The 24,411-nt window shown below is 41.7% G+C and overlaps 2 protein-coding genes across 2 annotated transcripts; both read left to right on the forward strand.

Moving 5' to 3' along the window:
* Nucleotides 1-18,218: 18,218 nt before the first annotated feature.
* On the forward strand, nucleotides 18,219-18,821 carry LOC137874791 (salivary glue protein Sgs-3-like; the record flags this gene model as incomplete). Its single annotated transcript, XM_068713759.1, has 1 exon — nucleotides 18,219-18,821. A coding segment is annotated over one exon (603 nt), but the record flags the coding sequence as incomplete, so codon positions are not given.
* A 375-nt stretch (nucleotides 18,822-19,196) lies between these two features.
* Nucleotides 19,197-19,784, forward strand: LOC137874825 (hepatitis A virus cellular receptor 1-like; the record flags this gene model as incomplete). Its single annotated transcript, XM_068713793.1, has 1 exon — nucleotides 19,197-19,784. A coding segment is annotated over one exon (588 nt), but the record flags the coding sequence as incomplete, so codon positions are not given.
* Between the last annotated feature and the right edge of the window lie 4,627 nt (nucleotides 19,785-24,411).

The raw sequence follows: 24,411 nt of genomic DNA on the forward strand, positions 1-24,411 counted from the left end.
TAAAATCAATTAATTGTGAAATCATCTTTTTTATATTCATAAACAATCAGTGACATTTACTTTAAAAAAGCTAGGTAACAATTTCCACACAGAAATTCTGAGTAATTTTTACTCAGGAATTCTCAAGTTTACTTACTAGTAAGAATTGTTTTTTTTATCCAAAATATTCAAGTAACTTTTACTTGCAAATTTCTTCCTTAGACATAAAATCTACTTAGCCTTTGACAGTAATCTTTACTCAGGCTACCTTTGCATCCAATTACAAAACCCATGTAAAATCAATTAGGTGTTTCATGTATATTTAACTAGCTTTTCTTTACTTTTTATATTGAGAAATATTAAGTAATATTTACACAATATATCTTATCTACTACTACTCTACACAACTATTCAAATATGAATGTTGCATTTTTTAAACTGGGCTACTTTAATAAAATTGTCTTGACATAAGTCTTCTACAAAACATGAAACAACAGCTTCTTTTAAACTACAGCACCGTTACTCGTTAACTGGTGACAGACAAATCAATACCAACATATATAATCTGGTTGGCATTGCACACACAAAACATTTCTAAATCAGTGCTGCCAATAAGAAATTTAAGAACACAAACGCTTAGTCATTTAATTTGAAACAACAGGTACTGCTTGACAACACTTAGATAAAGCCCATGAGCAGAAGGCAAGCCTTTGCCACACTTTGACAGTCATCAAGAACCTCTTTTCCCTCGATGACGATCAACACATTGTCAGGGGTGAAGCCTTCCTGTGTTGCACTTCCATGGATGACGAGGATCTTCATGACAAGTTGAGCAGAGTCCTCTTCAAAGACATCTTTGGTGACATTGTCAAAAAAATTTTAATCAGAGGTCACCAGACTACACACATTTTCTATAAAGTTCCTTATTATGCAAGAGTAGTTTACAAGGTTGAAGTTGCCAATTAAATTAAAATGTTTGGTTTTCAAACAGATACAGTACCAGTTTAAAGGCCGTGTTATTTGTTAAATTAAAAAGGTTTTCCCCACACACAGTGGCATTAATGACTTACCTAAATATCAATGTACCAAGATTAGAGTTAGATATTTAGGTTGGAGAAAAGACAAGTTTATAGCGGTCAGAAAAATCATCAGAAAACCCAAAATTTTCAGAATTTACCTGGTAGTCTTTGATGAGTTCCTCTCCAGACTGATCCAAGGAACTCCATCAAGCAGCAGATGACGACATCTCTTCTGCCCTCAACATGTTGCTGTTAAACAGACAGAAGTGAATTTATTAAAGAGAATGTAATTGCATATACAAATAGAAGTCCTATTGTCCATGTGCCACGGTCGCCCCCCGGTATAATGTACTATTGAGCAGCAACACAAACTACGGCCTTCAAAATGGATCACGGTGTTTTTCTAAGACTTCAAATGTCAAGTTAAACCTATAACAGTACTAAGTTCATTTTACCTTTGTAATGGTAATTTTTTACGTAGTATATATTTCTACTCAGTATATTGTATTCATGCATAAGTCATTTTGCTCTGGACTTTGTTGAACTTCACCGTGTCTCTGTTGTGCAAAAGAATAATTCTCCCTTGCCTGTTCACATAGATAACTAACTGTGTTGTATGAGAATGTTCCATGCCAAGGCCTTTGGGCCGCTTGTTTTGGTTGCTGGCTGTTTGTTTTCACTTGTTGTTCCTATCAGTCTGAGACCAAAAGTCTGAGACCGAAACGTCTGTAACATCAGCCATCGGCCCCCACCTTTGCTCATTCTGTATAAAGAAAGCTTGTTCACTTTTTTCAAGGTTCTTCCTCACTGAGACTGTACGCATTCTGTTGTGATGATTGAACCTTCTCTGCGCAGAGAATAAATACTTAAAAGACAACCTGGTTTTTGGTATTATGTATTTCAGCATTAGAAGACTCATGCAAAGCGGGTATGGGATTTTTTTTCCACCACAATTGGCGTCACGAACAGGATCCCTTGCAAGATCGTCAGGAGCCAACAGGGATCGGTGAACTGGCCCTTCTGCCTCTGCGTACCTCCAGACAAAATTAAGAGAGAGAGGCCCGATCCCTGTCCTGGTCATCTTCACTGGGATCCTGAAGGACCCGTTGAGTCCAAATAACTACAAATTCTCATTTGGTGAGTCTCTGAAATTATTAAAAATAATCGTATGAGTGAAATTAATCCTGGAAGACCATATTGTGAGACTGAAAAGTAAATATGTCTGTTATTGTTCACATTGGGGTTTTTAATTTTGTTTTGTGGGTTTTATTGAGGATGTTGGCGCAACTCGTATTTTAGTAATTTAGCATTTTTCTGAGCAGTGACGATTGGGTAGCTGGAAAACAAGGGTGAGTGTTTGGGATATAGAGCTAAACACTGAAGTCCTTTGACCCGTAGATAACAAGGCGGGGATGAATGTCTAGAGTTGCATGTTGCAGACCTTCGAGGAGGTAGACGTTGAGCACTGCAGTCCTTGGACCTGTGAGACGAAAGTCTGTAAGTAAATGTTGTCTAAAAAAGGAGGACTGGAAAACAAGGATGGATGTTTAGTGTTGCATGTTGCAGACCTTAGCCTTAAAGGGGAGGTACGCTAAGCGCTGAAGTCCTTTGACCTATGCTGGGAAACAGAGGTGAGCATCTGGCGCCTGCTCCATCTTGGGGTTAGGCGTTGAATGCTGAAGTCGCTTGACCAAATAGACAAAGAGTCCGTAAGGACGGCTGCGTCTATATAACGGCTTAGACTGGGAGTCTGGAGCAATGGCTTTTATTCAGATTGTGCCAGAAACGAATCTTGAAACTCACGGTGACGACTGTGTTTATATTGTTTAAAGAGATAGATACGCGCGATAGACCCATATAAGTGAAAAGGTTAGCATATGGGGGCTAGTAAGAGTAAATGCCAGGGTACACTCCGCCTGATGGACCCAATGTCATGTTCATGAAAAACAAATATGGGGAGGTGAGTTGCCAGCATCCAAACAAATAAGTAAACGAAAATGGTTTTCCTGCGGGAGGTTTATTCAGTCTCAATCTGATACAGAAATTATACACAGAAAAAAAAAAAAAAGAGAATGATATGAAAAAAATATATAATAAAAATAAAAAAGAAAGAAAGAAACAGTTGTATTTGAATAAGACATATACAACTGATAGAAAAGGAAAATATACTGCTGAACTTTGTTTTTGTTTTCTGTTTTGAATTTGTTTTACATGGTCGAGTGGATCCTGATGATGCCCAGCTGATAATGGAATCAGGCCATGACAGGCGAGGAGGAAAATTGACTTTGGAAAACAGACACCGGCTGAAAACTTTGTGTGCCATAAAAGTGGCAACTTGGACATTGTCTAAGGGACGGCCCACAATCTCTATGGAGGCAGGACTGGTGGGAGGGCTCAACATCAGCAGTCAAGAGGGGAGGAGCAGGCGCGGCGGACCTCAGTAATGGACCATTCGACGCACACACATTACAACAGAGGGTGAGTTAACTTTAGATTCTGCCTATGACAAACTTGTACATCAATACACACACATTAGAAACCATACAAACACCACTCACACCCACATACCAGATGTACTCGAACAAAAATTAAGTTTTTAGAAAGTTACCACAAGACACGTTAACTATTAAAGGTAAATGTGTTACATTTTTGATTGGCTCAGGGGAATACCAATTAGTGAAATGTACACAAAGCCCTTATCCTGTATATTAGATAACATCACAGACAAACATTCTTTTCTATTGTCTGATCACTGCCCTATAAATTTAGTAGGTAGAGAAATGTATGATGGACATTTATTGGACAGAAAATGCTGCTGCTTGTCACGGAGGGAGCTCTTGATGAGGACTCGGACGCAGAGTAGAGTTTCAGCTGACGATCTTTTTATTTCCAACAAAAAATGCACAGGGAAATCCCTGGAAACAAAAACCGCTCTTAGCGAGGAAAGAAGAAAATAACAAAGAAGAAAATAACAAAGAAGAACTAAAAACACTCTCGCGAGGAAAGAAGAAAATAACAAAGTAGAACTAAAAATGCTCTGATTTAACTCAAGGAGCTGCAAAGTCAAAATGGCAAAAGCCAAACCAAAAATCACTTCTCGAGGAAGGTATTAAACTACAAATAAAAAAGGCTCCGATTTAACTCGAAGAGCTGAATGGTCGAAACGGCAAAATGCAAAACAAAATCTCTCTTACCGAGGAAACAAGAAACAAGAACGGGACAGACAAAACTATGACTTGGACTGATAATAACATAAGGCGGGTGTGCAAGACGAAAGGACATGACACACTGGCACAGGACAAGGGGAGACGCAGACTATAAGTACACATGAGGGAAGTGGGGGAACAGGTGGACACAATCAGGAATCAGGGAAGACAATCAGACTGGTGACACATGAGGAAGGGCAAGGAACCTGAAACGAGAGGAGAGTTCATTTCCAAAATAAAACAGGAAGTCACAAAACAAATGCGGAGACAGGACAAAAACCCAGCTTGACATACAGGTGTGACACTGCTGTCTCTGTTTCTCTGTCTCCCACACAATCTGAGTTGTTTAAGAAGGAGTTCACGCATGTGTCCTATGCATGAGGCCCATTATTGGAGATGGAAGGACATGTCTGACTGGCTGCACAGTAAGACTCAACTCACTTCAGTAATATGTATGCAGAATAGAATATGATGTACATCAATGTTAACAGTAAAAGAGTAACTCAACTTATGTTTGATAAAAACACACACACACACATACACACACACACACACACACACACACACACACACACACCATGGTTTGAAATGTTCCGTCTGTAAACATGGTTGAGTTGTCTGAGGTGCCTTCCTCTCTATGGTCTGCACACAAATATGACGTAGGACTGGTGAGGGGTGTGACACCCTTGGCAGTTCACCCAAAATCTGATTTGGGATGATTCTCTGGTGGTGCGCACACCAATCGTTCCGGTAAAGAAAATTCGAGACCTGGGGGAACCGACTGAGTGACGATTTGTCTAAGATTCACAAGCAGTTAATGCTTCGGTGCACCGCGAGCACCTCAAATTTCTAATCCACACCATTATGTCACTCATCCCTCCAGACACAGTTTTTCCATCTTCGACTTGGCCAATGTTTTTTTTTATATTTTTATTTCTGTACCTGTGCACAAAGTCAACTTTGGGTAGCTTCTAATTTAAAAGGACCCGGTGTCCTCAGGGATACCCAGAATGCCCTGGTGTTAAACAGTGTCTTGAGAGACAATCTGGCTAATTTATAGTTACCAAATGGTTCTGCCTTGTTACAATATGTTGATGACATCATGATTTGCAGCCCCACAGAAGAAGCATGCAGATTAGAGTAATTTACAATTACAGTTATCCTGCTTAAATTTTGGCTGCAAATGGTCACAAGGCTATCCGTCCAAATTGAAATTTGCTCTCGATAAAGTTTCATATCTGGGACATGTGATCACAGCAGAGGGCAAAACCCTCTCTCCCAAGAGAATACAGGCAACTCAAAATGTGCATAAAACACAACTAAGAAACAAATGATGAGCTTTATATGAATGACGTCATATTAGATCAGTGGATCCTAAACTACTCAGAAAGAGAGGCATTTCTCTCTTCCATGATTTATGGTAAACATCTTTCTGCGCAGAACAAACTGACCTGGACTGACTCCTCGACTGCTGCTTTAATGACATAAAGAGCGCTTTACTGTCAGCTCCGACACTTGGACTACTTAAACTTGACACACCGTTCACACAGTACATTGACCAAAAAGACGTTTACATGACATCAGTTTTGACTCAGGAACATGGGGAGCTCATGGTTCCTTTCTGCCGTTTCACACATTAGATTAGATTAATACATTCGATGTGCCTAACATTACTGTGGAACGATGTATTATCCATTATTGTATTAATATGTTTAGCTCTATTAATCTTGAATACAGAACTCATGTAACTCTGTAACTCATGTTGCTTTAAAAATAAGAGGGAAAAGGTAACTAAAGTAAAGACAAAATTTTGAATTCATAGTCACCACGAATAAAACAGAGATACTCCACCTCCAGATCCATCCTCTCTTGCATGGTGAACTGAACTGTATTTTGTTATTTTAAGGATGTATTTAGAGTCCTCAGTAAACCATGTTTCTGATAGGCCAATACATGCAAATTCATGCTTAAATAAAGACAAATAATGAATTAATTTGTTATAGTTGCTAGGAAAACTTCTTATATTCAGATGACAAGTAAAGAATGTATTCCCTAAAACTGTCTGTGTTATGAAATGTGATGCTCACACTAACGCTTCTGATCCCATTTCAACAGGAAATGCTGCAGCTGATGCTACGACTAAGCAAGCGTTTAAAAAAAAAAAAATGTATTATCAGGTTACTCTTTTTAGCTCACAACACTCATGCTAGGTGAGCCTACAGAAATATCCCTCACTTATGATATTCAATTATTGCAGACAATTGCCACATGCTCTCTTCCAGTAGTACGCTAAATCAGCTCACAGCAGAGATAACTTGGTACAGGGGAAATATGTAGTTTTAAGTATATGTGCTATCCACATTTTGTACAGAATTTAATATTCAGCAACGTTGTTTAAAACCACAACCTTTGTCTAAAAGACTACCAAAATCCCAGTCTTCTAACAGTGATAAGAGATTGAATAAGATTGAATCTTATACTTTTACTTTGTAACTGTCCCATGCAGGTTATGATCCCTTTCTTCCACTGGTCATCAAAATCTTGATGTATCATCAAAGCAAACAAAAACACCATTTAAATACAATGAGTACAAACGTTTTAGAACATTTTACTCCTCTTATACTAAATCTAAATCTTTGCACTACAGTTTATTTTAGCTTAGTTAATGATACCATTCTACACTGCCTGGCCAAAAAAAAAGTCGCCACGAAAAAAAAGGTCACACACTCTTAATATTTCGTTGGACCGCCTTTAGCTTTGATTACGGCACGCATTCGCTGTGGCATTGTTTCGATAAGCTTCTGCAATGTCACTAGATTTATTTCCATCCAGTGTTGCATTCATTTCTCACCAAGATCTTGTATTGATGATGGTAGAGTCTGACCGCTGCGCAAGGCCTTCTCCAGCACATCCCAAAGATTCTCAATGGGGTTAAGGTCTGGACTCTGTGGCGGCCAATCCATGTGTGAACATGATGTCTCATGCTCCCTGAACCACTCTTTCACAATTTGAGCCCGATGAATCCTGGCATTGTCATCTCTGAATATGCCCGTGCCATCAGGGAAGAAAAAATCCATTGATGGAATAACTTGGTCATTCAGTATATTCAGGTAGTCAGCTGACCTCATTCTTTGAGCACATACTATTGCTGAACCTAGACCTGACCAACTGCAGCAACCCCACATCATAGCACTGTCCCCACAGGCTTGTACTTTAGGCACTAGGCATGATGATCCAGGTGGTGACTTTTTTTTTGGCCAGGCAGTGTATTTCATTGTATACACTACTGTGCATTTTTTTAAATATATTTTATATTTTTACTCTGCTATTTTTATTGTATATATTGTGCATTTTTTATACTTCATACTTTCATTTTTTACTCTGTTACTTTAATTGCTTTAGTATATTTTCTGCTGCTGTAACAAACACATTCCCCCTTGCAGGATGAATAAAGTATCTATCTATCTATCTATCTATCTATCTATCTATCTATCTATCTATCTACTATCTAAACTCTCAAGATAACTTGATGACATGATGAGCTGAGCCTCTACATTAAATAATATAAATATCACTGTATTCAAATTAGTTGTTAACTGGCATTAAGGAATGTACAAGAACTGCAGCGATAAATATTTGTGTTTTATTAAGTTATTATTTTAGGAATTACAATACAATATGTTATGATGTGTCATAGCAGGGATTTATCACAATAGACTAAGTAGCATCATTCATCTGTGGATTTCAGGATTTTAAGACTAGACTTAAAGTAACGATCAGTGGAAATAAAGCAAAGAAATATGGTATGTTATTGTATTAGTTCAGCATGGTACACAAAAGAGTGCACAGTTTTTTTTTGCTATTTTGTAGAAAATGTATTTTGTTTGCTAACAACTCATCGAGGAGCACCTAAGTAACGGCGATGGAAGGCAGATCTCCAGCACCATGGCACACATTCCACGGTCCGGGGGGGTGTGGCCTAAGAGGTTCAATGTGTTTTCTGTATTTTTGTGCAATAATAATTATGTTTCCTAATAATTGATGCATGAGAAACCATGGCAACCAAATAACATAGAACCAAAAACCAGCAACCATCAGATTAAAGAAACAATTTGTAATTTAACTAAACAGCAAATAACATGTGATATGAATACACTAAATTGATTTAAATTGGCCCTAGACATGCTGTTAGAAAAGAAGGAAAAAGGCCAATCCTGCAACATGTGACTTGTTTTCAATGCCTGACTGCTTTCCTCCCTTAGATGAGTAGTACTTTAATAGTGACATTTCTATGTAATACTTATGTTTATTATTACAGCTTGTTATCTGAGAAATATGATCTCATAAAACAGCTAGTGCTTTTGTTTAGTTTACCTGATAAAGTAATCGATTAAACTGACACTTGATTCTGAATGTGCATTATGGTAATATGATAGAATTTCTTACAAATCGTTTAAGTTGTTTGATTATTGTTTGTTATGAAACTCACTGATATGTTGTCTTATGATACTGTTCAACAGAGAGGTCCAGTGTCTGTGTTTCACCTCATCTCAGGAGACTTATCTTCCCATGTTCATGTTAACATTCCCTAGCTTGCTACAACATAGATTTGCCTACAATTTAAAAAAACAAACAGCTAATGCCTTAACCTTATTGATTAATGATGTGCATATGTAAACCATTTTGAGTATTATGTGTTGATGTTTTGATATGCCCCTGATTGACGACAGGCTACAACGAAATCTGTGTTTTCAACACCTTAATTATTCTGTCCGCATGTCAGTCAACTTCTCTAGTCTCGCCTGCCAATGTTAACCAAACTAACTAGTGAAATATCCAGATGATGGTACGTGTCAATCCGTCTGTTAGACTGTCCTTTAGTGCGAACCATCAACAAATCAGTGTCCCATCCACTCCTCCTGTATTCCCATGAGCACTCTGTTCTAACGACTGCACAATTAGACACTTTTCCCAACTATGATAAAGATTTTGTTTCCTCCACAGGCTTGGTGTTTTCACTACTAATGATGCCCTTAATTAAAATCGTTATGAAATATTATTGACTTATGTTCTCACTTCTAGCAGAGAATACATACAGTTGTGGTCAAAAGTTTACATACACTTGTAAAGAACATAATGTCATGGCTCTCTTGAGTTTCCAGTTATTTCTACAACTCTGATTTTTCTCTGATAGAGTGATTGGAACAGATACTTCTTTGTCACAAAAAACATTCATGAAGTTTGGTTCTTTCATGACTTTATTATGGGTTAACAGAAAAAGTGACAAAATCTGCTGGGTCAAAAATATACATACAGCAACATGAATTAGCAATTTTGGTGACTTAGAAAGTTGTGTCAATGAAATGAGCTTCATAGCATGGCCTCTTAACTTCTTGTGAGTGATTATGAGCTACATTGTGAGATACAGCCGATGACTTCTCTGAGGCCATTTAAATAGGGCTCATTGGATACAAACGCCCACAAACGCTACAATGGGAAAGTCAAAGGAGCTCAGCATGGATCTGAAAAAGCGAATCATTGACTTCAACAAGTCAGGAAAGTCACTTGGAGCCATTTCAAAGCAGCTGCAGGTCCCAAGAGCAACAGTGCAAACAATTGTTTGTAAGTATAAAGTGCATGGCACTGTTTTGTCACTGCCACGATCAGGAAGAAAACGCAAGCTATCACCTGCTGCTGAGAGAAAATTGGTCAGGAGGGTGAAGAGTCAACCGAGAACCACCAAAAAGCAGATCTGCCAAGAATTAGAAGCTGCTGGAACACAGGTGTCAGTGTCCACAGTCAAGCGTGTTTTGCATCTCCATGGACTGAGAGGCTGCCGTGCAAGAAGGAAGCCCTCGCTCCAAAAGCGGCACCTTAAGGCTCGACTGAAGTTTGCTGCTGATCACGTGGACAAAGATAAGACCTTCTGGAGGAAAATTCTGTGGTCAGACGAAACAAAAATCAAGCTGTTTGGCCACAATGCCCAGCAATATGTTTGGAGGAGAAAAGGTGAGGCCTTTAACCCCAAGAACACCATGCCTACCGTCAAGCACGGTGGTGGTAGTATTATGCTGTGGGGCTGTTTTGCTGCCAATGGAACTGGTGCTTTACAGAGAGTAAATGGGATAATGAAGAAGGAGGATTACCTTCAAATTCTTCAAGATAACCTAAAATCATCAGCCCGAAGGTTGGGTCTTGGGCGCAGTTGGGTGTTCCAACAGGACAATGACCCCAAACACACATCAAAAGTGGTAATGGAATGGCTAAATCAGGCTAGAATTAGGGTTTTAGAATGGCCTTCCCAAAGTCCTGACTTAAATCCCATTGAGAACATGTGGACAATGCTGAAGAAACAAGTCCATGTCAGAAAGCCATCAAATTTAACTGAACTGCACCAATTCTGTCAAGAGGAGTGGTCAAAGATTCAACGAGAAGCTTGCCAGAAGCTTGTGGATGGCTACCAAAAGCGCCTAATTGAAGTGAAAATGGCCAAGGGACATGTAACCAAATATTAGCACTGCTGTATGTATATTTTTGACCCAGCAGATTTGATCACTTTTTCTGTTAACCCATAATAAAGTCATGAAAGAACCAAACTTGAATGTTTTTTGTGACAAAGAAGTATCTGTTCCAATCACTCTATCAGAGAAAAATCAGAGTTGTAGAAATAACTGGAAACTCAAGAGAGCCATGACATTATGTTCTTTACAAGTGTATGTAAACTTTTGACCACAACTGTACTATTATAGTGATCTAATGTAATGATCAAGGGGAGGATTGTAATGGTATTTTTTTACGTAGTATATATTTCTACTCAGTATATTGTATTCATGCATAAGTCATTTTGCTCTGGACTTTGTTGAACTTCACCGTGTCTCTGTTGTGCAAAAGAATAATTCTCCCTTGCCTGTTCACATAGATAACTAACTGTGTTGTATGAGAATGTTCCATGCCAAGGCCTTTGGGCCGCTTGTTTTGGTTGCTGGCCGTTTGTTTTCACTTGTTGTTCCTATCAGTCTGAGACCAAAAGTCTGAGACCGAAACGTCTGTAACATCAGCCATCGGCCCCCACCTTTGCTCATTCTGTATAAAGAAAGCTTGTTCACTTTTTTCGAGGTTCTTCCTCACTGAGACTGTACGCATTCTGTTGTGATGATTGAACCTTCTCTGCGCAGAGAATAAATACTTAAAAGACAACTTGGTTTTTGGTATTATGTATTTCAGCATTAGAAGACTCATGCAAAGCGGGTATGGGATTTTTTTTCCACCACACCTTGTGTCAACTGTTGAGGTCAACTTGCTGAGAGTCAACGTCCTTTAATATTCTGTGAAATATATAGAGAAATTATGTTAAAACATGAACACAACATTAAATCTGAATTTGGCTTAAATCTTCATATGGATAGCATGTTTTATCCCCACACAAAAAAACAGCACATAAACAAGTCAACATAAGGTTAATACTGAGATACACAGCAGGCCTGGTCATGTTGATCTTTGACACAAACTCAACACAGTACTGGCACCTTGTTTCATGTCCATAGCCTTCATCATCAAGGACACCGCATTGGATAGATAGAGACATAAGAGACCAGATTAAAACTGATGAAAGAAATATAAATTACTGTAAAAATGTCAGAATATGAAAGTGACAAAATGACTAAATGATAAGTGCATTTGACTCGCTCTAAAGTCGCTAATTCCACCACATAAGGGATATTTGTTAGCTCATGACCAGAGTGTGCTTGTTGCTGCTCCTCATTGGACCTCGGCTGCACTTGAGGATGTCCGAGGGAAAGCGCGTTGTGTGCTTGACTCAGCACAGCACAGCACCTGTGTGGCAGAAGTGGGCTTCACTTAACCGGACTAATTTGACTTGACCGAAGGCTCAACAGCAACGTAGAACATTAATTAAACATATTACCTACCCTAATGGCTCCCGTCCATTAAGTTTCTCTCCTCAGGTGAAACTCAGCCGTCTTTGTCCAGGTTCTGCTGTTCCGTTGTCTCGCTGAAGAAAAGAGCGCTAAATCTCCTCTGACGTCACCCCCTGAGTACGCGCTATAGGTTGCCAGGTTTCACTCGTATTACCCAAGTACATTTTACTTTGTTGTGTCATGTTGCACATTCAATATAGTAGTTTAGTAGATATTACTTGGTGTGAATGATAACATTTATACATAATTACAAACAAACACCAAGTAACACATTAAGTAAAAGGTGATATTTTAAAGTAAAAGCACTGAAATGATAATTTCTTGTAAAATTTATAAAAAATAATCGAGGTAATAATTACAGGGTCAAAAAGTCTTTTTTTCAGTTGCCTGAGAGTCTGATTTCTTTGAGAATTTTGCAACAGAGAGATTAACAATTTGTTAGAGAGGTTTGAACTGTATATTGAATACTCTTGTGACTTCTTTGGATTAGAAAAAAGATATTTGTGATCTGCTCTTTTATTGTATTTACACACACATGTTCTGGATAGATACTGAGCATAAGGAAAACATATTCAAACTACATGATAAGGACATTTATAGTTTAAAAAGCAACAGATTGGAAAAATATTTTATTTTCTCTTTACAGCTGGTCTTACTAATGGAGAAATTACACAAACATAATGATAAACACACTTCTCAAAGTGATTTTAAATCTTTATAAGAACTCTTGAAACTCCTATTTTATTTCCTACATATAAGTTTAATTAAGTGTAATTGATTTTGTTGTTGTATCTGTTATATTTCCCCAATTGTTCTATGTTCCTTTGTATTCACTAAAACTTCCAAATAAATTTAAAGAAAACCACAACACCAGTGTCTTCAATTTTATGTTTCTAGAGCTTAATATCAGGACTTTTTCCACATATGACATAAAACATTATAAATCCACAGCAGAATGCAACATATTTCTATTTCCAATGTTTGATTCTGCTCTTCCTGCTCTCTTTAACAAACTAATTACTTCCCAGGTACTGATAGATTTTACCTCAGATGCCAGAAGTTAAGAAAAAAACACAAATATATAGTATAACACAAAGCATGTTCCACAATTAGCAACAGTATCATTTAAAAAAACATTTTTGCCTACATCTTATTAGCAGATTGTACTCCCAACACAACATACCTAATGCATCAAGTACTGTAAGGGCATGCTTTAAATTCATCATTGCTGTGGGTATATTTTTGCCGTTGAGTCATAGGAATATTGTCTTCAGTCTAAATTATGAAAAACTACAATAAGTTAACTCACAGTAACAGACTGAGGAGCAAACCTATATTATATAAGTTTTGACTTGTATCGTAGTTTCTTGAGTTTTTTTTCTTTTCACTAGAATTGTTATGGTGCAGTTTTGGAAATACGAGACAAAACTAATCTGCAATGAATCAACATGGATTGTGAACTCCGTTCAATGGAAAGGTGATCACGAGGAAGTGTAATTAAAAAACAACACAGGTGTTACGCCCCCTGACTTAACGATGCCTCTTTTCTAGAAGAGAGCTCTGTTTGTCTTTCAGGCCTGCCACGCCCCTTGGTGATCACTGAAGCGCCCACACCTGAGAGTCCTCATTTCATCAGTGGAGCTGCATATCAACCCACATATCAACTCCCAGATCCAGTGTTCTTTCTCCCCCGTTTGTTCACTCTTGGCACGTGGAGCTGTGGGTTTGCTGTTGCTGCTACCAAGAGCATTTGTGCTGCCATACCTGGTGTTCAAACTTAATGGAAGCTTTCTAGGGGTTCTCTGCCTTTTTATTTTGTAAAGTTTTCTCCTGTTTTTGTGACTAGTTAGGGAGTTCAGTATTGTTGTTCTGTTTGTTTTCAGTAGGCCAGCTGACCTCTTCTTTTCCAGTTAGCGTGGGGGTTTTTGTTTATTGTTTTGGCCTTTGAGACCCTGATGGCCATGCTTCCTTTTTTAGTTGGTTTGGTTTTGTTCATCTATCCTGTTAAATAAATGTAACTAATTGCAGCTATATTATCCTCTTGGTTTTTGTTAAACTTTTGTGCCAAGGTTTTTCATCACTTTTTTATGTTACTTCTTGTGTACCCCTAGGCACACTATATAGGCCGTAACATAAGTGGGGGCTCGTCCGGGATTTGGACCCGGGACCTCTCGCAGACTATATAGACTATGTAGCCAAAGACGTCACTGAAAATGAAATGCATCCTGATAATAAACCTTAAAATAGAGTAGCAGGACAGATGGTCACTGGATATTAATTATGCTGTGGCATAATGTAAGCTCACGTTGAAACAAAAATGCTAAACTGAAATGAAACCATTATTTAAGTTAAGACCATAAACATAAACCAGACAAACCTGTAGTTTTAGCTAACATGTTCAGTTTTAACCTGCATTGCCAGTGTAGAAAGGATATAAAATATTTTTCATGACAAACAAATCACTGGATGTGTCTCAAATTTAGACAGCAGAAATACTCAATCCACTTGTGAATGTTTGTATTTTCAAACATCAGTATAACTGGGTATCTCCAGGCCTTGAAAAGTCTTAAAGAGCACTGAATTATCTTCTAAGCCTAAGGAGGCATCAAAAAGTCTTACATTTCATTGACAAAACTATTATTTTTAACTTGATTATTTTTTCTTGTTGGTTGTAGCTAATAATATTTGTGATAAAGAAAAAAAATCTGATTGTGAACTGCTTGACGTCACACACTTCAATCCCTTTGTGTAGCTTTTCAGTCAGCCCCATCAAACTGGAGAAAACATTGGTGCTACTGTGACCTACAGTATTTCGGAAGTTAATTTAATCATAATCAATGGGCAGGTGTCAATTTTGTCAAAAGCTTCAATAAATTCGTCATTAATTCATAAATCCATTTTATGTTGCTTATCCAGGTCAAGGTCAAGTTAATTAAATTAGTTTTATCATAAAAATGTATTAGATACTGCTGGGGAGTACTAAAAAAATCTTACATCATACTTTCAGCAGTGTGATCATGAAACTGGTTTTGAAGTACATTGAATGGTATTAAAAACTTCTTTAAAAGTTTGTTTGTTTATTTATTTTTGCAGGGACAATGCACACCAATCAACAGTGAAACTGTAGGTGAGCCAGAGTTAGCCAGAGAGGCTAGTTTTCATCTGCCGTCCCCGGCAAGATGTTCGAAGGCTGCCTAAAAAAATTTAACATGGTTAAGCCTATAGAAAGCCTAAGCAGCTGCAGTTTACTTGTCATTATTAGAAAAATATCCTGCAATCATTAACATTAAAAATTTGGTATTTTCCACCGACATTCAGGTTGGAAGAAAATTACCAGTTTATATTCACCATTAATAAATATAGCGATTTCATACTGGAACATATTGATGCAATGAACTGTCACTTATTCAGAAGAATATTAGGAAACAAAGCTAAGATGCTTTTCTTTTGGTGTGTCAATATGAACATTATTATTTTGTACTGTTACTGTATTGTGTCATTATATAATTCTTCAAATGTATCTAAATTGATTTCTTTGTTCAAAGTGACTGTCACGTTGGTAGTACTTCGTTCTACTTACGTAAGTGGAAAGCAGGTTTAAGAGGCTAAAAGGAGGAAATGTGAAATACTAAACCAAGACACTGATGAATTGATAGCAGACCGCATGTGGCACATTGTTTGTTTTTGTCATTGTGGAGGTGTATCAACATATCTAGACAATGTTGCAATGACCCACGTCTTCAGCCTTTAAACCGTATCCATATAAAGGCCTGAATAGATGTGGACCGTCACATACTGTATGGTGAAAGGGTTGCATTATCCCAGATGTGAAGTGGACTCAAACAATTGACATTGAAATAGTTTTAAACATCAAAAGCAGATAGAAAGGAGAATTTGGAAATTTTCATCTCTTATCTTTTCATTTTCGGTAAGTACATTTTTAAGTCAATATGCAAATTTCTGTACATATATACACTCTGCTTGTGTGAGAAAGAGAGAGAAAGAGAGAGAGTATGTGTGTGTCTGTTTTAATATTTGTATGTTTATTTATTCATAGTCCCAATACATCGTAATAATAACCTCTATTTCTCTATTTTTATGAAATGTTCATGCATTTCATTGCTTTACACATTATTTGTCATTACCATATTTTCAACATTATAATTAGTGATTTTCACGCAATATAGTTAACATTTCTCTTTGTCTGATATTCAAGTTTTTCCCCAATTAAAAGCACTATTCATTTATTTTCTTCCTTCATTTATGGCAAATGCATTTTCTTCTTTACTGACTGTTTTAGATACAAAAACACTAGCATCATATTATTAAATAAGGATTAAAAAAACATGTATTGAACTTATATTGCATTTTATCCTTTGTCTCAAAGTATATAATCTATATGGTTCAGAATAAGGATTATTGTCAGGTGGACACATACTGTTTTATAGCTGTTCTTGCATAAAAAACGTTTATCTTTGAATATTGTGTGTACCTTGAGTTAGAAAAGCTTAAAGTACTTTACATTCATTTGCAGGTTGAATACTGTGTGCAACTTAAAAAGTATTCTATTGAGCTTTCAACATGCTGCCTCTGTGACTAAGTCCCTGCATTGTTCAACTTGTAGAGATTCAAGAGAAAAAGGATGGATTTGGGACGGATTATAGCAATATCCCTGATGATAATAGGTAAGCTGAATGATGTTAAACAGATTGGCTGCATCTCATCTAATGTTTATTTTACAACATAGAGATCAGAGTCCAGCATCACCTGTGAATCACAATTAGTTAATAAAGGTAAACTGTGTTTTAGTAATCTTTTTAAATTTAAAAATAGCTTCATCAACACCAGCTGCAACAGAAATGACTGCTGCACCCACAACAGCAGCACTTATGACTGCAGCACCTACAACTGACGCACTTACAACTGAAGCACCGACAACTGCTGCACCTACAACAGCAGCACCTACGACTGCAGCAACTACAACAGCAGAACCTACAACTGCAGGACCTACAATAGCCGCACCGACAACAGCCGCACCTACAACAGTGAGACCTACAACAGCCGAACAAACGACTGCAGCATCTACAACAGCAGGACCTACAACTGAAGCACTTACAACAACAGCACCGACAGCAGCCGCACCTACAACAGCAGGACCTACAACAGCCGGACAGACAACTGTGGCAAATACAACAGCCGCACCTACAAATGCTGAACCTACAACAGCTGCACCTACGACTCCTGCAAGTACAACAACTGTAGCTCATACAACAGCAGCAACTACGACTCCTGCACCTACAACAACAGCCGCACCTACGTCTGTGGCAACTACAACAGCCGCACCTACAACTCCTGCAACTACATCTGTAGCACCTACAACAGCAGCACCTACGACTCCTGCACCTTCAACAACAGCCGCACCTACGACTGTGGCAACTACAACAGCCGCACCTACAACTGCAGCACAGACAACGGTTGCACCTACAACAGCAGCACCTACGACTGCAGCAACTACAACTACATCCGCACCTACGACTGTGGCAACTACAACAGCCGCACCTACAACAAGAGCACCTACGTCTGCAGCACCTACAACAACAGTTGAACCTACAACTCCTTCAACTACAACAACTGTAGCACCTACAACAGCCCCACCTACAACTACTGAACAGACAACAGTTGCACCTACAACAGCTGCACCTACAACTCCTGCAACTACAACTGTAGCACCTACAACAGCCGCACCTACAACTGCAGCACAGACAACAGTTGCACCTACAACAGCGGCACCTACGACTGCAGCACCTACGATTGCAGCACCTACACCTACAGTTGCACCTACAACAGCTGCACCTACGACTCCTGTACCTACAACAACAGCCCCACCTACGACTGTGGCAACTACAACAGCCGCACCTACAACAGCAGCACAGACAACGGTTGCACCTACAACAGCAGCACCTACAACTGCAGCAACTACAACTACAGGCGCACCAAAGATGTTGGCAACTACAACAGCCGCACCTACAACTGCTGCACAGACAACAGTTGCACCAACAACAGCAGCACCTACGACTCCTGCACCTAAAACAACAGCCGTACCTACGACTGTGGCAACTACAACAGCCGCACCTACAACTACTGAACAGACAACAGTTGCACCTACGACAGCAGCACCTACGACTCCTGCTCCTACAACAACTGTAGCACCTACAACAGCAGCACCTACGACTGCAGCACCTACAACTACCGTTGCACCTACAACAGCTGCACCTAAGACTCCTGCAACTACAACTGTAGCACCTACAACAGCAGCACCTACAACTCCTGCATCTACAACAGCCGCACCTACAACTGCTGCACAAACAACAGTCGCACCTAAAACAGCTGCACCTACGACTCCTGCAACTACAACAACTGTAGCACCTACAACAGCAGCAACTACGACTCCTGCACCTACAACAACAGCCGCACCTACGACTGTGGCAACTACAACAACCGCACCTACAACTGCTGCACAAACAACAGTCGCACCTACAACAGCAGCACCTACAACTCCTGCATCTACAACAACAGCAGCACCTACGACTGCAGCAACTACAACTACATCCGCACCTACGACTGTGGCAACTACAACAGCCGCACCTACAACTGCTGCACAGACAACAGTTGCACCTACAACAGCAGCACCCACGACTGCAGCACCTACAACAACAGTTGCACCTACAACAGCCGCACCTACGACTCCTTTAACTACAACAACTGTAGCACCTACAACAGCAGCACCTACAACTCCTGCACCTACAACAACAGCTGCATCTATGACTGTGGCAACTACAACAGCCGCACCTACAACTGCAGCACAGACAACAGTTGCACCTACAACAACAGCACCTACGACTCCTGCACCTACAACAACTGCAGCACCTACAACAGCAGCACCTACGACTGCAGCACCTACGACTGCAGCACCTACAACTACAGTTGCACCTACAACAGCTGCACCTACAACTCCTGCAACTACAACTGTAGCACCTACAAAAGCAGTACCTACTACACCTGCACCTACAACAACAGCCGCACCTACGAGTGTGGCAACTACAACAGCCGCACCTACAACTGCAGAACAGACAACAGTTGCACCTACAACAGCAGCACCTACGACTGCAGCACCTACAACAACAGTTGCATTGACAACAGCCGCACCTACGACTCCTTCAACGACAACAACTGTAGCACCTACAACAGCAGCACCTACGACTCCTGCACCGACAACAAGAGCCGTACCTACGACTGCGGTAACTACAACAGCCGCACCTACAACTGCTGAACAGACAACAGTTGCACCTACGACAGCAGCACCTACGACTCCTACACCTACAACAACAGCCGCACCTACGACTGTGGCAAGTACAACAACCGCACCTACAACTGCTGCACAGACAACAGTTGCGCATACAACAGCAGCACCTACGACTCCTGTACCTACAACAACAGCCGTACTTACGACTGTGGCAACTACTACAGCCGCACCTACAACTACTGAACAGACAACAGTTGCATCTACGACAGCAGCACCTACGACTCCTGCACCTACAACAACTGTAGCACCTACAACAGCAGCACCAACGACTGCAGCACCTACAACTACAGTTGCACCTACAACAGCTGCACCTACAACTCCTGCAACTACAACTGTAGCACCTACAACAGCAGCACCTACGACTCCTGCACCTACAACAACAGCCGCACCTACAACTGTGGCAACTACAACAGCCGCACCTACGAGTGTGGCAACTACAACAGCCGCACCTACAACAGCAGAACAGACAACAGTTGCACCTACAACAGCAGCACCTTCGACTGCAGCACCTACAACAGTTGCACCTACAACAACCGCACCTACGACTCCTTCAACTACAACAACTGTAGCACCTACAACAGCAGCACCTACGACTGCAGCACCTACAACTACAGTTGCACCTTCAACAGATGCACCTACAACTGCTGCACAGACAACAGTTGCACCTACAACAACAGCACCTACGACTCCTGCACCTACAACAATAGCCGCACCTACAACTGCAGCAGAGACAACGGTTGCACCTCCAACAGCAGCACCTACGACTCCTGCACCTACAACAGCCTCATCTACGACTGTGGCAACTACAACAGCCGCACCTACATCTGCTGCACAGACAACAGTTGCAGCTACAACAGCGGCACCTGCGACTGCAGCACCTACAACCACAGTTGCACCTACAACGGCAGCACCTACGACTGCAGCACCTACAACTACAGTTGCACCTACAACAGCCGCACCTACAACTGCTGCACAGACAACAGTTGCACCTACAACAGCAGCACCTACGACTGCAACACCTACAACAACAGTTGCACATACAACAGCCGCAACTACGAATTCTGCACCTACAACAACAGCCGTACCCACGACTGTGGCAACTACAACAGCCGCACCTACAACTGCAGAACAGACAACAGTTGCACCTACAACAGCAGCACCTACGACTGCAGCATTTACAACAACAGTTGCACCTACAACAGCTGCACCTACGACTCCTTCAACTACAGCAACTGTAGCACCTACAACAGCAGCACCTACAACTCCTGCACCTACAACAACAGCCGTACCTACGACTGTGGCAACTACAACAGCCGCACCTACAACTGCTGAACAGATAACAGCTGCAACTACAACAGCCGCACCTACAACTGCTGCACAGACAACAGTTGCACCTACGACTCCTGCATCTACAACAACAGCTGCACCTACGACTGTGGCAACTACAACAGCAGCACCTATAACTGCAGCACAGACAACAGTTGCACATACAAAAGCGGCACCTACGACTGCAGCACCTACAACCACAGTTGCACCTACAACGGCAGCACCTACTACTCCTGCACCTACAACAACTGTAGCACCTACAACAGCAACACCTACGACTGCAGCACCTACAACAACAGTTGCACCTACAACAGCCGCACCTACGACTCCTTTAACTACAACAACTGTAGCACCTACAACAGCAGCACCTACAACTCCTGCACCTACAACAACAGCTGCATCTATGACTGTGGCAACTACAACAGCCGCACCTACAACTGCAGCACAGACAACAGTTGCACCTACAACAACAGCACCTACGACTCCTGCACCTACAACAACTGCAGCACCTACAACAGCAGCACCTACGACTGCAGCACCTACGACTGCAGCACCTACAACTACAGTTGCACCTACAACAGCTGCACCTACAACTCCTGCAACTACAACTGTAGCACCTACAAAAGCAGTACCTACTACACCTGCACCTACAACAACAGCCGCACCTACGAGTGTGGCAACTACAACAGCCGCACCTACAACTGCAGAACAGACAACAGTTGCACCTACAACAGCAGCACCTACGACTGCAGCACCTACAACAACAGTTGCATTGACAACAGCCGCACCTACGACTCCTTCAACGACAACAACTGTAGCACCTACAACAGCAGCACCTACGACTCCTGCACCGACAACAAGAGCCGTACCTACGACTGCGGTAACTACAACAGCCGCACCTACAACTGCTGAACAGACAACAGTTGCACCTACGACAGCAGCACCTACGACTCCTACACCTACAACAACAGCCGCACCTACGACTGTGGCAACTACAACAACCGCACCTACAACTGCTGCACAGACAACAGTTGCGCATACAACAGCAGCACCTACGACTCCTGTACCTACAACAACAGCCGTAGTTACGACTGTGGCAACTACTACAGCCGCACCTACAACTACTGAACAGACAACAGTTGCATCTACGACAGCAGCACCTACGACTCCTGCACCTACAACAACTGTAGCACCTACAACAGCAGCACCAACGACTGCAGCACCTACAACTACAGTTGCACCTACAACAGCTGCACCTACAACTCCTGCAACTACAACTGTAGCACCTACAACAGCAGCACCTACGACTCCTGCACCTACAACAACAGCCGCACCTACAACTGTGGCAACTACAACAGCCGCACCTACGAGTGTGGCAACTACAACAGCCGCACCTACAACAGCAGAACAAACAACAGTTGCACCTACAACAGCAGCACCTTCGACTGCAGCACCTACAACAGTTGCACCTACAACAACCGCACCTACGACTCCTTCAACTACAACAACTGTAGCACCTACAACAGCAGCACCTACGACTGCAGCACCTACAACTACAGTTGCACCTTCAACAGATGCACCTACAACTGCTGCACAGACAACAGTTGCACCTACAACAACAGCACCTACGACTCCTGCACCTACAACAATAGCCGCACCTACAACTGCAGCAGAGACAACGGTTGCACCTCCAACAGCAGCACCTACGACTCCTGCACCTACAACAGCCTCATCTACGACTGTGGCAACTACAACAGCCGCACGTACATCTGCTGCACAGACAACAGTTGCAGCTACAACAGCGGCACCTGCGACTGCAGCACCTACAACCACAGTTGCACCTACAACGGCAGCACCTACGACTGCAGCACCTACAACTACAGTTGCACCTACAACAGCCGCACCTACAACTGCTGCACAGACAACAGTTGCACCTACAACAGCAGCACCTACGACTGCAACACCTACAACAACAGTTGCACATACAACAGCCGCAACTACGAATTCTGCACCTACAACAACAGCCGTACCCACGACTGTGGCAACTACAACAGCCGCACCTACAACTGCAGAACAGACAACAGTTGCACCTACAACAGCAGCACCTACGACTGCAGCATTTACAACAACAGTTGCACCTACAACAGCTGCACCTACGACTCCTTCAACTACAGCAACTGTAGCACCTACAACAGCAGCACCTACAACTCCTGCACCTACAACAACAGCCGTACCTACGACTGTGGCAACTACAACAGCCGCACCTACAACTGCTGAACAGATAACAGCTGCAACTACAACAGCCGCACCTACAACTGCTGCACAGACAACAGTTGCACCTACGACTCCTGCATCTACAACAACAGCTGCACCTACGACTGTGGCAACTACAACAGCAGCACCTATAACTGCAGCACAGACAACAGTTGCACATACAAAAGCGGCACCTACGACTGCAGCACCTACAACCACAGTTGCACCTACAACGGCAGCACCTACTACTCCTGCACCTACAACAACTGTAGCACCTACAACAGCAACACCTACGACTGCAGCACCTACAACTACCGTTGCACCTACAACAGCTGCACCTACGACTCCTGCAACTACAACATCTGTAGCACCTATAACAGCAGCAACTACGACTCCTGCACCTACAACAACAGCCGCACCTACGACTGTGGCAACTACAACAGCCGCACCTACAACTGCTGCACAAACAACAGTCGCACCTACAACAGCAGCACCTACAACTCCTGCATCTACAACAACTGTAGCACCTACAACAGCAGCAACTACGACTCCTGCACCTACAACAACAGCCGCACCTACGACTGTGGCAACTACAACAGCCGCACCTACAACTGCTGCACAAACAGTTGCACCTACAACAGCAGCACCTACAACTCCTGCATCTACAACAACAGCCGCACCTACGACTGTGGCAACTACAACAGCCGCACCTACAACTGCTTCACAGACAACAGTTGCACCTAAAACAACCGCACCTACGACTCCTTCAACTACAACAACTGTAGCACCTACAACAGCTGCACCTACAACTCCTGCAACTACAACTGTAGCACCTCCAACAGCAGCACCTACGACTCCTGCACCTACAACAGCCGCACCTACAACTGCTGAACAGACAACAGTTGCACCTACGACAGCAGCACCTACGACTCCTGCACCTACAACAACAGCCGCACCTACGACTGTGGTAACTACAACAGCCGCACCTACAACTGATGCACAGACAACAGTTACGCATACAACAGCAGCACCTACAACTACTGTACCTACAACAACAGACGTACCTACGACTGTGGCAACTACTACAGCCGCACCTACAACTACTGAACAGACAACAGTTGCACCTACGACAGCAGCACCTACGACTCCTGCACCTACAACAACTGAAGCACCTACAACAGAAGCACCTACGACTGCAGCGCCTACAACAGCAGGACGTACAACTGAAGCACTTACAATAGCCGCATCGACAACAGCCGCATCTACAACAGCAGGACCTACAACAACCGCACAGACGACTGCAGCGCTTACAACAGCAGGACCTACAA

The sequence above is a fragment of the Cebidichthys violaceus genome, unplaced genomic scaffold (assembly GCF_023349555.1).
Source record: "Cebidichthys violaceus isolate CVI_PGR_0920_01 unplaced genomic scaffold, fCebVio1.0.p SCAF_19, whole genome shotgun sequence".
NCBI classification, from domain to species: Eukaryota; Metazoa; Chordata; class Actinopteri; order Perciformes; family Stichaeidae; genus Cebidichthys; species Cebidichthys violaceus.